Source organism: Emericellopsis cladophorae, assembly GCF_022114955.1.
Source record: "Emericellopsis cladophorae strain MUM 19.33 chromosome Unknown NODE_34_length_249702_cov_121_792324, whole genome shotgun sequence".
In the NCBI taxonomy this organism is placed as follows: Eukaryota; Fungi; Ascomycota; class Sordariomycetes; order Hypocreales; family Bionectriaceae; genus Emericellopsis; species Emericellopsis cladophorae.
This window is the reverse complement of record NW_026250959.1, coordinates 235,940-249,626: the sequence shown is the minus strand read 5'-3', so window position 1 is coordinate 249,626 and position 13,687 is coordinate 235,940. Positions and strand designations below refer to the sequence as shown.

At 55.4% G+C, this 13,687-nt stretch overlaps 5 protein-coding genes across 5 annotated transcripts; 3 read left to right on the top strand and 2 right to left on the bottom strand.

Annotated features, from left to right (window-relative positions):
• Positions 1-1,300: 1,300 nt before the first annotated feature.
• On the top strand, positions 1,301-4,222 carry J7T54_005470 (uncharacterized protein; the record flags this gene model as incomplete). Its single annotated transcript, XM_051507693.1, has 1 exon — positions 1,301-4,222. The coding sequence occupies one exon, from the start codon at positions 1,301-1,303 to the stop codon at positions 4,220-4,222; it is 2,922 nt and encodes a 973-aa protein (XP_051361223.1).
• Positions 4,223-6,434: 2,212 nt separating this feature from the next.
• J7T54_005468 (uncharacterized protein) lies at positions 6,435-7,355 on the top strand (the record flags this gene model as incomplete). Its single annotated transcript, XM_051507691.1, has 2 exons — positions 6,435-6,708; positions 6,766-7,355. 2 exons carry the CDS (start codon positions 6,435-6,437, stop codon positions 7,353-7,355), a joined length of 864 nt encoding a protein of 287 aa, XP_051361222.1.
• Positions 7,356-7,681: 326 nt separating this feature from the next.
• J7T54_005467 (uncharacterized protein) lies at positions 7,682-8,334 on the bottom strand (the record flags this gene model as incomplete). Its single annotated transcript, XM_051507690.1, has 3 exons — positions 7,682-7,998; positions 8,061-8,129; positions 8,190-8,334. The coding sequence occupies 3 exons, from the start codon at positions 8,332-8,334 to the stop codon at positions 7,682-7,684; spliced, it is 531 nt and encodes a 176-aa protein (XP_051361221.1).
• A 676-nt stretch (positions 8,335-9,010) lies between these two features.
• On the bottom strand, positions 9,011-9,524 carry J7T54_005466 (Diphosphoinositol polyphosphate phosphohydrolase-like protein; the record flags this gene model as incomplete). The annotated part of the gene is made up of 2 exons (XM_051507689.1): positions 9,011-9,429; positions 9,494-9,524. 2 exons carry the CDS (start codon positions 9,522-9,524, stop codon positions 9,011-9,013), a joined length of 450 nt encoding a protein of 149 aa, XP_051361220.1.
• Positions 9,525-11,796: 2,272 nt separating this feature from the next.
• J7T54_005465 (arginyl-tRNA---protein transferase) lies at positions 11,797-13,492 on the top strand (the record flags this gene model as incomplete). Its single annotated transcript, XM_051507688.1, has 2 exons — positions 11,797-11,863; positions 12,237-13,492. The coding sequence occupies 2 exons, from the start codon at positions 11,797-11,799 to the stop codon at positions 13,490-13,492; spliced, it is 1,323 nt and encodes a 440-aa protein (XP_051361219.1).
• Between the last annotated feature and the right edge of the window lie 195 nt (positions 13,493-13,687).

The window sequence follows — 13,687 nt, the reverse complement described above, 5'->3', positions numbered from 1 at the left end:
CACAAACTCTTTCAAGCGTCAACCGCCCCGGGGGGCCCACGGTTGGTCTCGGGGGGTAGCCCGGGGGCCGGGACGGCCCCCCCCCCCCCCCCCCCCCCCTTTTTCGCTGCGCCTTGTTGTCAGCTTCTCGCTGGCAGACGGAAGAGGGAGGCGAACTAGCCTGGATCTGGCGTAGGCCTTGCAGGCCGCTCGAGACTAAGGACTGCCGGCGGGAATAGGACAACGATCAGGGTATTTCGAGGTGGACTGACATATGTCCGTTCCCAATTCCTCTGTGCACAATGAAGAAACCGACCGGCGGCGCGTGTCATCGATTGCGCGCATGGGCAGGCTGACTGACGATTGCGCTCGGAGATGCGACCAAGGACTGAGCACTGTACTAGGACGTACGTACCGGGACGCAGCTGAAGAATTGATGCGCTGCAGGAAGGCGACGGAAGAAACAAGTGAGCATGTTTGTCTGACCCTCGCCTCCATCCCTGTCCGTTGGTTGCGTGAGCCACGATCCACCCACTCGGATAGCCAGGATTCCAGAGCTCCGGGCACGGACATGTCTGCCAGCTCTGGCCCGGCTTGGAAGTTTGGGGGTTGCACCCGTCGATCGCGCAAGCGCCGTGTGGATTCCTCATTGAAATTGGAGAGCAGGGACCGAGAAGGATGGGCGCTGGCGCCAAAGGTGTCCGAGCGGCCTGAGGGTACCTGCAGGTTGGACGGAGGCAAAGCGAAGGGCCAGCCACAACAATCACATCCATTCTTCCTATTCGATCAATTTACGCACCTCGGCGACCAACATGATTGAAACCATTTGGCTTGGGCTTTTCGAGCATCCAGTCGCTCCTGCCCTGTTCTGTGGACCTCATCCACCCCCCCGCCCCCCTTCCACTGATCAGTAGCAGGCAAGCGTCCCGTCGAAACATGCGCGCTGTTCACCAGTCGCTCCGACCCGATTAACAGCAGCTATCAACATATCCTGGACCCACACAGGTAGGCATGGCACTTACCGACAGCGTGCTAGTCACAGTCCCTGAGCGTCACCCGCCCACGCAAGGTGCTCAAGCACCTGTGAAGCCGATTTTCCTCAAAGCTGCTATAGCCGGAACACTTTCCTCGCTTTTATGATCCTGTGCTCCCAGATCTTGCCTCCCCACTCTCCATCTGCGTTGGAACCCGGAAACCTTACCCTGGTTTCTGCTTCATGAACCCTTCTCGTCATCACTTCAGCAACTCCCTGGCAGTCCGGCCATGAGCGGCGCATCTGCCTATGCACCTCGTTGAGTGGCACAACTCACTCGTTAGAACCATGGCACCCTCCAGCATGCTCAAGCCCATGGGCAGCATCGTCGCGTTCGAAGGACATCCCGAGACCGTCTCGACACAGTTGCGACTCCTACCCACCTCACCTCACATCCTCATATTGCCCAGTGTCCAGTGTTACCTGTCAACAACCGATGATGATGCCTTCGCGGCCCCCGACTACATCCGCAAAGTTCACCATGCCGCCAACGCTCGCTATAATGCGGCGCAGGCCTTCCTGGAGGGATCGACTGCATCCAGCAAGCGACTCGTCTTCATGAATGGCGGAACCCCGAGCGCCCAAGCCTTGTGCATACGCCAGATCATGCGATATGAGACTCAGGGCGACCACGTCGAAGCCGAGTCCATGTTCCACCACTTGGTCAAGGAAGGCTTGGGAGGCTTGCAGAGACAGGCTCGCATATGGGCGAGCGGACAGGCAGACGGCGGGTCACGCTCATCGCCGTTCACAATGGACACTACTATTTTGGAGTACGAGACACCGGAGGCTTTGAGTGAAGATCCCATAACAAGGGCTATGCGAGCAGCCGAGGCCTTGGATCGCGAGACAGCCAACCTTCAGCCCTCTACGGAGCTGGACCTGACCCTGACAAGTCGACGGCGAAGTCACAGCCTGCCCATGTACGGCTACACCGACAATTTTGGAGATGCTGCACCCTTCTATGTGTTCGGCGCTCGCAAGAGAGCAAATAGCGATACCTCCGTCGCCGACGAAGCCGTGGAGGATGACTCTCCCAAAGCCGGGCCCCCGAGGTTTTCAGTCACTCATTTCGAGCAAGGGGCCTTTGACCAGCCAATGGACTCGCCTGTCCTCGACCCTGAGCTGTCGCCAAGTTGCGTCGGTGAGAGCTACGGCCCAACGGCAACCTTCCTTCACTCACCGCTCTTAGATGCCCTGCCAACGTCGCGCTCCGAAGCGTTCGACATCAGGTCACCAGGTCAACTCACTTTCGGCGAGGCCTCGGTCGTCGATGTGAGACAAACCATTGCCCCCGTCACAAGAGTACGCTCTCTCGATGGACTTTGGTCGTCACCGTCTACAGGAAATGAGGACTCAACCTCTGCGCTACGTCCACTTTCATGCAGCACTGTCACGGAACAGCAACCCTTGCCGTCATTGCGATCGAGATTTGCCGCTGCTTCCCGGACAATCTCGGTCAGGACCCGGCATGCGAGTGTGGTGAGCCTCTCGCCTGTGCCTCCGGAGAGGAAGCGCAGGATAAAGCGGCTGGCCTACGTCGACAGAGGAACTAATGCTGAGGTTATTGAGGAACCAGCTGAGGTGTTTGTTCCAGTACACCCCTTGACGGAGCACCTTGTTGTGTATATGAAGGACGATGCGCCGGACGCTCTTCTGGATACAGCCATCAGAGCCTTCCGAGACGGACTTTACCCCATCCTCGCAAGTAGGAATGCCGGCTCAGATACTGCTACCATAAACGATGAGCTCCCGTCAACGCCAGAGTCACACAGCATACGCGGTGGAGATGAGACGCCCAAAGCCACCGAGGAGCCCAGCATCGTCAAGTCGCCATCGATAGGCCAGGGGGAGTATGACCCATTTGCCTACATACAGGACACTTGGCCGACATCAAAGACCACCGAAAGAGTTGTTGCAAAGGTGCACCGGCCGCCCACGCCCCGGAAGACTCCCACGCCATCAGTGTTGACAGAAAGGGACAATAGCTTCCATGAGTTCAAGGTCTGCACATCACACACCGCCGTTGCCATTCAAAATGAACTCCGCTCAGTGCTGGAGAGTTATTTTCCTCCTGAAAGTGACGGTTACAAGCAATTTAGTTTCTCTCTTCTGCCGGAATTAGAAGCCCTTTGGAAACCCATCTTCCGTGAGGCCGAGCCTGGCAGTCCGAGAGCCGACAACCGAAGAATGGACCAGATCCTGGCCATCGGTTCACAAAAGGGGGTCAAGAAGGAATACTCGTCTGCTGTCGTCGGCCTGTTGGATAAGCTCGGCACGAAGCGGAGTGGCACGAGCCGAAGTGGCCGCCTGGATTTTAGGTATCTCCTCGCCAACGCCATGCAATCTTTCACAAACCAGCCCATGGCAAATCAAACATCCGATAACCCTTTCAACAACGCATACCTACTTGCCACTCTCATTGTCCCCCATCTCGAAACGTACCTGGCGATGCACGCGGAGGTCAGGTACCTTCTACTAGAGTATCCGCCAGAACATCTTTCGACCATCTTGGCCTTGCAGAAGCTGGTCGGAGTGGACCTCATGAAAGTGGCCCAGCTCATCGACTCAGAGAGCTCTGACATGGCCCGTTTCATGCATCTACGGGGTGCGTCGATTAGTAGCCAGGTCCAATCCCAAGGTCCCTTGGGCAAGCCTGTTGGTTCGACATCAGAGACCGACATTGCTGTGCCACACGCCAACTTTCTGCTCACACCCAGTGCAAGTGACACAGAGCTTGCCACTTTCATTGCTACCATCAGGAAAATTCTCATGAGCATATCACAGTACTATGCCCCAGAAGAGCCTCTGCAGCCCCCTACACCTCCAAGTAAGCCCTCTGCGGCGAAGCAAAAACCGACACCACTTTCAGGCAGCTTTCCCCCCTTTCCAAGGTCGACACGGCCGCCCAGTCCCATTACGCCTGGATTCTCAAAGTCTGCGAAGCCGTCAGACGCGCCCTCGACCCGAGCAGACTCCATCGCCGAGACTGTGCGCACGTTCAAAACGTCTCGGACAGGCAAGAACCCAAAGTCAAAGCGTGGTCCTGCTATGACCGATGGAGCGGAATCGATCATGACCTATGATCCTGCCGGCGACAGCGACTATGATGAAGAGGAGCGAAGGCTCATGCCCATCTTCATCCAAAAGCGCTCGCAGATGCAGAAACCAAACAGTCACAAGGCCTTGAAGTTCCTTGGGCTCGCTTGAAGTCTCGTCTCTCTCTATCACAACAGAGCTTTGCTCGGAAGAGATATGACTCAGCCAAAAACTGGCGTTTCTTTTTTACAGTACATTAATTACTGCATTTTTTTCGTTCACCAATTTCAGCGACAATATTGATAACCATCTCAGAAAATCGGGAGGGAAAGTAGGAGGTACATTGGGTACTGTGAAGGACCAGATCTAATCGATACCCAACTGCGGCAAATGCAGTCTGTCTTTTTGTGCGGCGCGTTGCGGAGGGTGTACCATGCAAGCACAACCTAGACTAATCAATAATATTGCTCGAGAACGGTAGGCAATGTTTCACAATTCAAAAGGCATGTCGCGCTGGCAGTAATTGCAATGACCTTGCGGCCGTGATAGATAGGAGTGACCCGAATTCTTGATTACCATAATAAAGCGTGGAAAGGGAGGGGGGAAGACCAAAGTAGACAAAGAGCTCCGCGTGCGCAAGTTGAAAGCCCGCTTATCTCGCTTCCTGCCTGTGGCCAAAGATGCATCACCCTTGTGAACCTCATTCGCAAGGAATCAAGCGGACCGTGTTCCTCCCAGGTGAAAAAAAGAGTGGCCGAGTCGTGCCATTCACATCCAAATGATGGCAATTCCGATTCTATGCGCGCGTCCAGGTCCGAACCGCCTTCACCACCTCTCTCTTCCCCGGCGCGTCGTAGTCCTTGAATAGTCCGCAAACGTTTGCACCAACCAGACTCCATCAAAAACAGCTGTTCCCAAGATCTGTCAACGCTGAAACCACACGGGCTGCTGATCTAGCAGCAAGAGCTGTTGTTCGAGTTGCCGACGCCCTGGCCCTGGCCGACCTGCACGCTGGGCTTGGTGTTGTTTGCGGTCGTTGTGCCCATGCGCTCCTTGATTTGGCGGGCCATGGTCAAGAAAGCCTGCTCGACGTTGCTTGCGTTCTTGGCGGAGGTTTCGAGGAAGGGGATGTTCAGACTGTCGGCGAACTCCTACGAAGGGGGGTCCATCAGCATGAGACACAACATGATGCATCCAGGGAGCATAAACCTACCTTTGCCACTGTGTACTCGACCACCTTCTTGTCAGACATATCGCTCTTGTTGCCGACCAAGAGCTTGTTGACACCCTCTGTGGCGTAACGGTCAATCTCCTGGAGCCATTGCTTGACGTTGTTGAAGGAGTCCATGTCGGTCACATCGTACACGACGCAGATGCCGTGGGCGCCACGGTAGTAGGACGAGGTGATGGTCCTGAAGCGCTCCTGGCCAGCGGTATCCCAGATCTGGAGCTTGACGGTCTTGCCGTCGAGCTCGATGGTGCGGATTTTCTGGGCATGTCAGCCTGCGGACGCGCAGAGATAGAGGGGTGACGGGGATACGAACAAAGTCGACACCGATTGTGGAAATGTAGGACTCCGTGTAGGTATCGTCGGCGAAACGCAACAGCAAGCAAGACTTTCCAACACCGGAGTCACCGATCAGGAGGAGCTTGAAGAGGTAGTCGTATCTAGCCGAATGTCAGACATGTTGCAACCAGACGCGTGTCGTTGCGGGAGTTGGCTCGAGGAAGGAAACTCGGCGTCGAAGAGAAACTCTGGCAGGTCGAGTCAGCAAACGAACCGTTCACTCGGTATCAGGGGTCCGTTTCGCAATAGGGGATCGGTACGCACCACTCGGGATTCATGATGGCGGTTGCTTTAGGACTGGCTGGTGTAGTCGTCGGGCGTTTAAGCGAGTGCACTTGTAGCGGGAACGATGCGCGTGTTGCGTTGGATGCGACGATGGAGGGAGACTGGAGGATGGCCTGTGGAGATGGTGGATGATGAAGGTAGGTTGGACGGGCGATTGACGGGACAATCGACTAAAGACTGGAGTACGTCAGGCTGCTCTGGCTGCTGATCGGTAGGCGGTAGGCGCCTGGCCAGGTGCCTTCCTTGGGTGCTACCTAGGTACCGTGCCAGCACCCAAATGTGCAGCTGACAGGCGGGTCACGTGAAGCACTGCCTCAGAATTGAATCAGCCTACCCGTGAAACAGCCCGCCAAACTTGATTCTGATTCCACTGTCCAGGAACCGGCCCCACCACGAAATTCGGCGATGAACCCCAGCCAGTGACGCCAGGGTTGCTTCGTCCATCGCATGATCGTCTCGCCCTTCCGCGATCCGCGGCCTCACCTGTGCTGATGCACTTCGATTCACGAAGCTGAGGAACCGCAACTCCCTATGGCGGCGCCGCTTCGTACAGCTGCCAAGGGCGCTGGCCGCTCTGCACCATCGCTGTGTCGCGGTCTGGCCATCTTCAGCCCTGCGAAAGCGCAAGTTCAGCCTATAAACCAACCCGTTGCCGACACCCTTCCTCCACTAGACATTGTGACCGAGTCGATACCACCGCCGAAGCGACGGGACGCAAGAGCCTTCTTCGATACGACCGGGGTTCTATGGGTAGGCACGGGCGGTGACAAGCCTCCGGACCCCAACAAGGCGAAGCTTGGAAAGAGTACGTTTCTGAATCTCACCTGAGCCAAGCGTTGCGACTGGTGCTGACGATTGCTAGCCTTGAGGATTCTCCAAGAACGCATGCCGACGCTTCTACAATCGCCGCTGCCCCAAGATATTCTCGCCCCGAATATATCACTTCACCTTTTCCCCTCGACGCATCCTCATCTTCCCACAGTGTCCGGTCGCGTTGCCTATAATGCTGCACTGTGGACATCTCCGATCGCCTGGAATAGGGTGCCCATAATAGGCAACGTCAAGATTGAAGTCCTCGCGGAGCGGATGACGTCTGAGCCGTTGACGTTTCTGCCAAGGCGACAAGGCGCGATGGCCGAGCAACTCGTGGTGCGATGGTGCGAGAAAACCAAATCGGACAAAGACGAAGGGAGCGGCAGCAGTGTTGCCAGGTCATTGCGAATGGGTCGCGGCGTGGACGCCAGCAAGGCATTCACTGGCCTGTTCATCTTTGACTTTGACCAAGAGGGACGTATCTTGAGCCACACAATTGAAACGGCGCAAGGCGACAGCAACAGCAGAGAAAAGGGCATGGGCGCCAGATTTGTGGGGTTGACTGACTGGCTGCTTGGGGGAATTCGAGATCCGGGGGCCGCCCCCGTGCCGATGTTCCAGAGAGTTGATAGACGATGACAAGATGATGTACGGATATGCTGGCGTTGGGTGCTTGGGCCGCCTGCTATTTTGTTGCAGAGCCGTGTATTCTCTAGGGGCGAGGGCCCCGTGTACGTATCGATACCACTTAATCTTGTAGTTCTACACACGACAAGTCTCGAATCATGCAAGCATGCAAGCAAATGAAACTGGGTCGTGCAAAGAAAGGTTCCTGATTCTTCCTGTCAGGTGGGGCCAGCGAGATTCCCACTCGCCTCGAGGTGCCGTAGCCGGCTGTCCATAGGTGAGAGGCATTTCACAATATTCTGCCTCACACCAGCCCTTTGCAACGTTGATCCCGGTCCTCATACGATGTCCCCCAGGTTCTCCCCCTCGAAACCTATGCTTTTGAGCTTCTTTAATCGCCTCTTCTCCCTGGCCTTGTCAAGGGTCTTCCTCTCTTCCGCCAGTTTCTTCACCATGGCCACCTCGCCCCTCTCGTAGCCTGGCGGCGGGTCGTCATCCTTGTCCAGGTCGATCTCGCCCAGCAAGAGAACATTCTCGCCTCGGACGAGGAAGAGACCGTGGGGCACGTCGGCGAAATAGCCGCGCGGTTGGTCGGCCGGGGCATCTGGCTGTGGCGCAAAGATTCGTTCGGTGGTGGATTGCAGAGCCAAGTTGGCTGTTTGATCATTCATCAGCCCTCTTGTACGGTGGACGGCCAGGCACTCATGGCAGGCTTACCAAACTGGTCCCAACTCCGCAAGATGCCAATCAACTTCCGCCCGTCTCGTAACGACAGCATCAGCTTCTCTGTACACAACCCCCCGCGTCAGCCAACCATATGCACCCGTGAAAGATCGGCAGTCGTACTGTCTGTCAAGTCCAGCAGTTGGGCAGCAGTGGTGAACATCTGAGGAGGAAGTTGCGGTGGTGGTTGCGCTGGTCCTCCAGGCCCCATTGGCGGTTGCCCACCCTGCAAGGGCGGCGCATTGTCGGCCATGGAAAGATTTTCCATTGTCGTGTGTGTGTGTGTGTGTGGGCGAGCTGTGGCTGTGATCACAGATTCATCGCTGCTCGTGATGCTTGTCGCTCGCGCGTTGCGTTGCCACCCTTGCCATGCGTCGTTGTTCCGCCGGAATTGATGGCTTGTAGATGGCAAAGCCGCACCACGTGACTTTGTCGGTACGTCAGAGCAGGTGCTGCTCTCTCGCGAGTGCCTGCAGTGTGTTGGACGGGATGGCGGGGCAGGCGCGCCAAAAGTCACGAATGGAGGGGTAACATGAATCGCAGCGCGCGGAGAATATCACAGGCACTCACACGAGGAGAAACGATGGCGGCCGTGATTAAAAAATGTAGCCATGATGACTATGCATCTCAATTGAAAACGATTATGTCGTATGTACATTCACCTGGACATCTACGCTATGGATTTTCGTGATGGCATCACACTACGGCGTGTCCATCAGCATGCAAGGATACACATGTGAAAGCAGAGTTTATCTTGCGTGTCTCGCACCTCTGCGCGACAGTAGCCAAGCCCAGGCATTTTCTATGTTGGGTAAAAATCAGATCCATCCTCACGAAACGCCGGACCAATATGCAATAAGTTATACCGCCTTCCCAACCACAGGGTTAGCTGGTGTAGGCGCCGCTTGCGGGACGCCATGGCAGATGCTTTTCCCCCACATCTTCTATAGGCGATTCATGGTCGATGCGTCAAGGGCCGCCTGCAACTCTGGCCTCGCTTCGAGGGCCGCGCGTGCCTGGGAGTACGTGAACCATTTCCGCTCACGCTTATGTTTCTCCGGCCAGTCGGCGTGCTCCTTCAGGACAGTGGCCTGGTAGAAATGGTAGATGGCTCGCTCCTTGGAGGGCTTGGCCGCTCGCTTTTCCTCGATGCTGGGCAGCGTGTAGTCGACCTGTATGCTGATGCCGCCCTCCTCCCACGCTTCGCGCTGTGCTGCCTCCTCGCATGTCTCGTCAGATTCCCAGCCGCCCTTGGGTAGGACCCAACCCTTGCGACGGGTCGACTGGATGAGTAGGACGTAGTTCTGATCGGCCGTCAGAGGCACCACGCCGGCGACAAGTCGCTCGCCGCCCGAGTTGTAACCTGAGAGGCGGCGGGTCAGATCATATGACACCATGTCGAGTCTCAATGCGCATGAACGACTCACGTTGATTATTCCTGCCAACTCGAGAGTGCATCGATCGACTACTGGAGCCGTTGCTGTTAGATCCTGACCCGCCCATTTTGACAGTTTAAAGAGTCGTGTGATGTGGAACAGAAGCCCGGTTCAGCGGGTTTCCTGGCTTGAGATGCCTTTCCCCTAGGGATAGCTTGGGAGCCTGTCGTTGACAGAATCTTGTCGTCCAAGACGCTGCGAAATCCCACTGTCGCTGCGAGCGAGTTTCCCCAAGTGCTATCCACGTGGGGTGCGTTATGCGGCAGGCTGGTCAAAGCGCCATCGTGAGGTCGTCGTCCTAGTATATTTTGGAGCAAAAGAAAGAGCAGTAAGAGAGAGGTGAAGAGAATTAAACAACAAGAGAAGCTTCTCTTTCCTCAAGATGAACGACTTTGTTGCCGGGCGTGTGGTGAATGGCCCAGGCGCGCAGGCCAGCCTGGGGAGGCGAAGAAAAATAAGGAGAGAAAGTTGACCGGAAAGCGTCGCTGTGAGGAGTTGGCGAGCGATTTGGGTTTGTTGGAAAGTTTTTGGGGGGGTCGCCCAGCGTCGATGCAGGTGGTACGGATACACCCAAAGTTCCCGCTGCCTTTGGCTGTTTCCACACACTTCCAGCTGTCCGGGCTTTGGCGAGGGTTGAGTTCCGAGGAGCCTTTTTGGTTCAGAACAGCCCGGAAGGGTTTTTGCCTGAGTCAGATAGAACCGAGATGACGGACAGCCGTTTTCGCTGTGTGCCGGCGAGAAGTGGGAACACACAATGCTACTCTTTAGCTGGGACTATAGTGGAGAGCTGGGAGCAATGAAAGAAATACCAAGCCGGAGATGAAAGGTCAGTGTTCGAGTTTTACCCCCGACTTCCCGCACCTGGGTTTTCGTTCCGTTCTGACCCCTTTCAATTAATTACCTAGGTACGTATATATGGCCTGCCTTTGAGGGTTCAGTCCGCCGCCGCAATGATCGCGCTGCTTGCGGTGTTGTTAAGCCTGGGCGCAACAAATAAGCTTGCGACAGGACTGGCGCGCATTTTACATGGCCCCCACCGACTCGCTGCACCCTGGAAGGAAGTATGTATAGGTACGGGTGAAATATAACAAGTGGTGGAGTGGTACGGATACAGGTGGAATGTGGCGGGGGTTTGGGCCAGCTCTACGATGAACTCTGCCTAAGTACTACTACTCATGTACTTTATTATGATGTTGCATCACAAGCTCTATCAATATACTGAGTGCTTTCAACTTTCTTTCAAGGCACGAACAGATGCGCAAACGTGTGCAGATGGTCGGTGGAAGAGCCGGCACAGGGGGGGCCAGGCCTGCTACATCTGGCTCGGCTGTAACAATTTGGCGCCTTCACGTACAATTCAAGCGTGTAAGATCCCACGGCACGGACAAACTGCAGCTGTCATGAGCACGTGCTCGAAAAGCGTTTATTCTCACTTTAAGGTAGCGTAGTGGGTTAGTGTATTTTAATGTGGGCGATGTAAGCTTGCTTGCGCCTTGGTCACAAGAGCGTTCGCATTGTGTCGGTCATCCAGAGCATACTCCTTTGTGTAAGCACCCAGATAGTCATTGGATAGAGACATCTGTTGAAGGGCCACCATCCCGCGTTAACAAGAGGCAATAGGTGAATTTAATACGAACAAGGCATCGGCGCCTGCGTCAGGAAGAAGCACCCCTCATCGTCATGAGCGCTAGTAGCAGACCTCCAACTTGTGACGGAGTGTGACTGTCATGCAGCGAGGACGATAGTGGGGAATACAGCTCGGGCGCTATAATAAGCTACACACTAAATGTCAGAATTGCCAGCGGACCCGAGCCCATTCTTTTTGTCCGCTACCTGAGCGCGGCTTCCTCCAGTACGGACACCGACCCCACAGCCGCCCGCACTGCAGTGCCAGTGCCACAGCTTCAATGGGAGTTGCGAGTTCTCCATATCCGCTTGTTTGCCCCTTGTTGACCACTTGTTCCTGTCGGCTGTTGGTCTCATGGCACTTTCCATTGACCGCCTGACCTGCTAACAACGTCGCCAGGTCACATCCCTGTTCCGAGGGTTGGCAACTCAAACAGTCTGTATCACCAGAACTCTAGGAGGCGACCTCGCGACCCCGACTGGACCATCGTTAGGCTTGAGCATCTCCATCGACTCAGCCACCCTTGCTCGGCCTCACCACTAGCATCTGTGTTCGCCCACCTCAGAGCTTGACTCACACATACAAGGAGGTGTGTACGGCAGCCAGGGGAGTCACCATAACCTGCAGCGTATCACCAACCGTCAGTCATAAATCGCCATTTCTGAGGATGGCCGCAACACAAGGCACACGACGGTCCTCAGGAGGTTCGGACTTTGAGTACCTGACCCCAATTGGTGAGCACTTCCCCCGCCCTGCAACCCAGGTCTCCTCAATTGCCTGCGACAACTTCGTCACTGCATCGAAACACGTGCTGTGTTCTCCTGTCGTCGTTGGCTCATTCCCGTGTAGCTAAATTCGGGCCTTGTCGATCTGCCCGTTGCCTGTCACGATACCACTGATATACACACAGCACCCCCACGGCTATGACAAAGTAATCCTGTTGATGATGGGGTGTCACTGTAGAATGGAAAGGTCTCTTCTGACTTCGCTCTGCAGGCTACTCTCGGTCGACTCGGTGCGGTTACTGTGGCGATAGAAGTCAGTCTAAGCGTACACACTCCCTGACCCTCGCTCACCTGGACCGATAATCTTACTTCACCTGTGCAGGCTTCTCATACTACGCAAGTGCGTCCTCCCTGAGTGGTGCGTTCTACCAGACACTTCTCAATAGATGCTGGAGACGATCAGGGACTCTCTTATACCGACCGAATCAGCGCGAGTCGTGCTGTCCTCATTACACGATTCGCCTCGACTCAAACGAGTTCAAACCGTCGAGGACGCAGAGGCAGACCGCCAATCGCTTCAACAAGTTTGTTCTGGGCGACAGCTACATCAAAGAAAGCGCCCGACTTCATCCCCGAAGCAAGGCTGAGGCCAAGAAGAGAGACAATGAGTACGTCTTGGCCGATCGCATCCACGAAGCGGAGTACGATCGCCTCGCGACGCCTCCAGAACCAGCCCACAAGCTGGTGGTGACTCTGGAAGAAGACAACTTCACCGAGGAGAAGTTTGCCGTGTACAGCAATTACCAACAGGTCGTCCATAAGGATCCACCCGAGGACAGGACAAAAAGGGGCTTCAAGCGCTTCCTGTGCAGCTCACCATTACGACGCGAGAAGTATGTCGGCCCGGATGGTCGAGTGCGGCAGCTAGGCTCCTACCATCAATGCTACCGGTTAGATGGGAAGCTCGTAGCTATTGGGGTGTTGGACCTGTTGCCTGACTGTGTCAGCTCCGTCTACTTTCTCTACGACGAGAGTATTCACATGCATTACCCCGGAAAGCTTGGTGCGTTGCACGAAATCTCCCTTGCGCATGAGAAAGGGTACAGATGGTGGTACGCTGGGTTCTACATCCACAGCTGCCCCAAGATGAGGTACAAGATCGACTATGCGCCCCAGAACGTTCTGGATCCTGTGTCCTTGAAGTGGAATCCCCTCGACGAGGAGATGCTGACACTTCTCGATCAAAAGCCATTCGTCAGTTTGTTTCTGGAGCAACAACTAAAGAGCAAGGCTGGCGAACCTGATTCTGAAGGACTCGACAGTGTGTCTAAGCGCCCGGTTCCTTTGCAAAAGGGATCAGAGGATGAGGAGGGCGAAGATGACTCCGACACATCCTTGTTCCTGTCTCGCATGCCTGGAATCGCTCCTCTTGCCGAGATGAAGTATTTGAACCTGGACAACATCGCTATCAGAGTCAGCCTGACCGGGCCGTTGTACACTACGTCTGCTCTCGTGGCATGGGAGCGAACGAGGGTCGATCAGTGGCCGGGGATCAAGGCGGCAGTGGCCGAGCTTGTAGCAGCCCTAGGAATAGACTGCGTGGACGTGTTGTGTGTGGATCTGACACGGGCTTCATAGGGGTAACTGCACAGGTATGAGGCAGTCAACGGGAATTGTACATACATCCTATCTTTGTTCTCATAAAGATGTGGCGACATGTCACAAGTCTTGGGTCTTGTGAGATTGAGTGAACTTCCTCCCACGCCTGATACCGATATCTGCCCGCTCCTATGACAACATCCACTGTCAGGCATGTCGTGCACAGAAATAAAT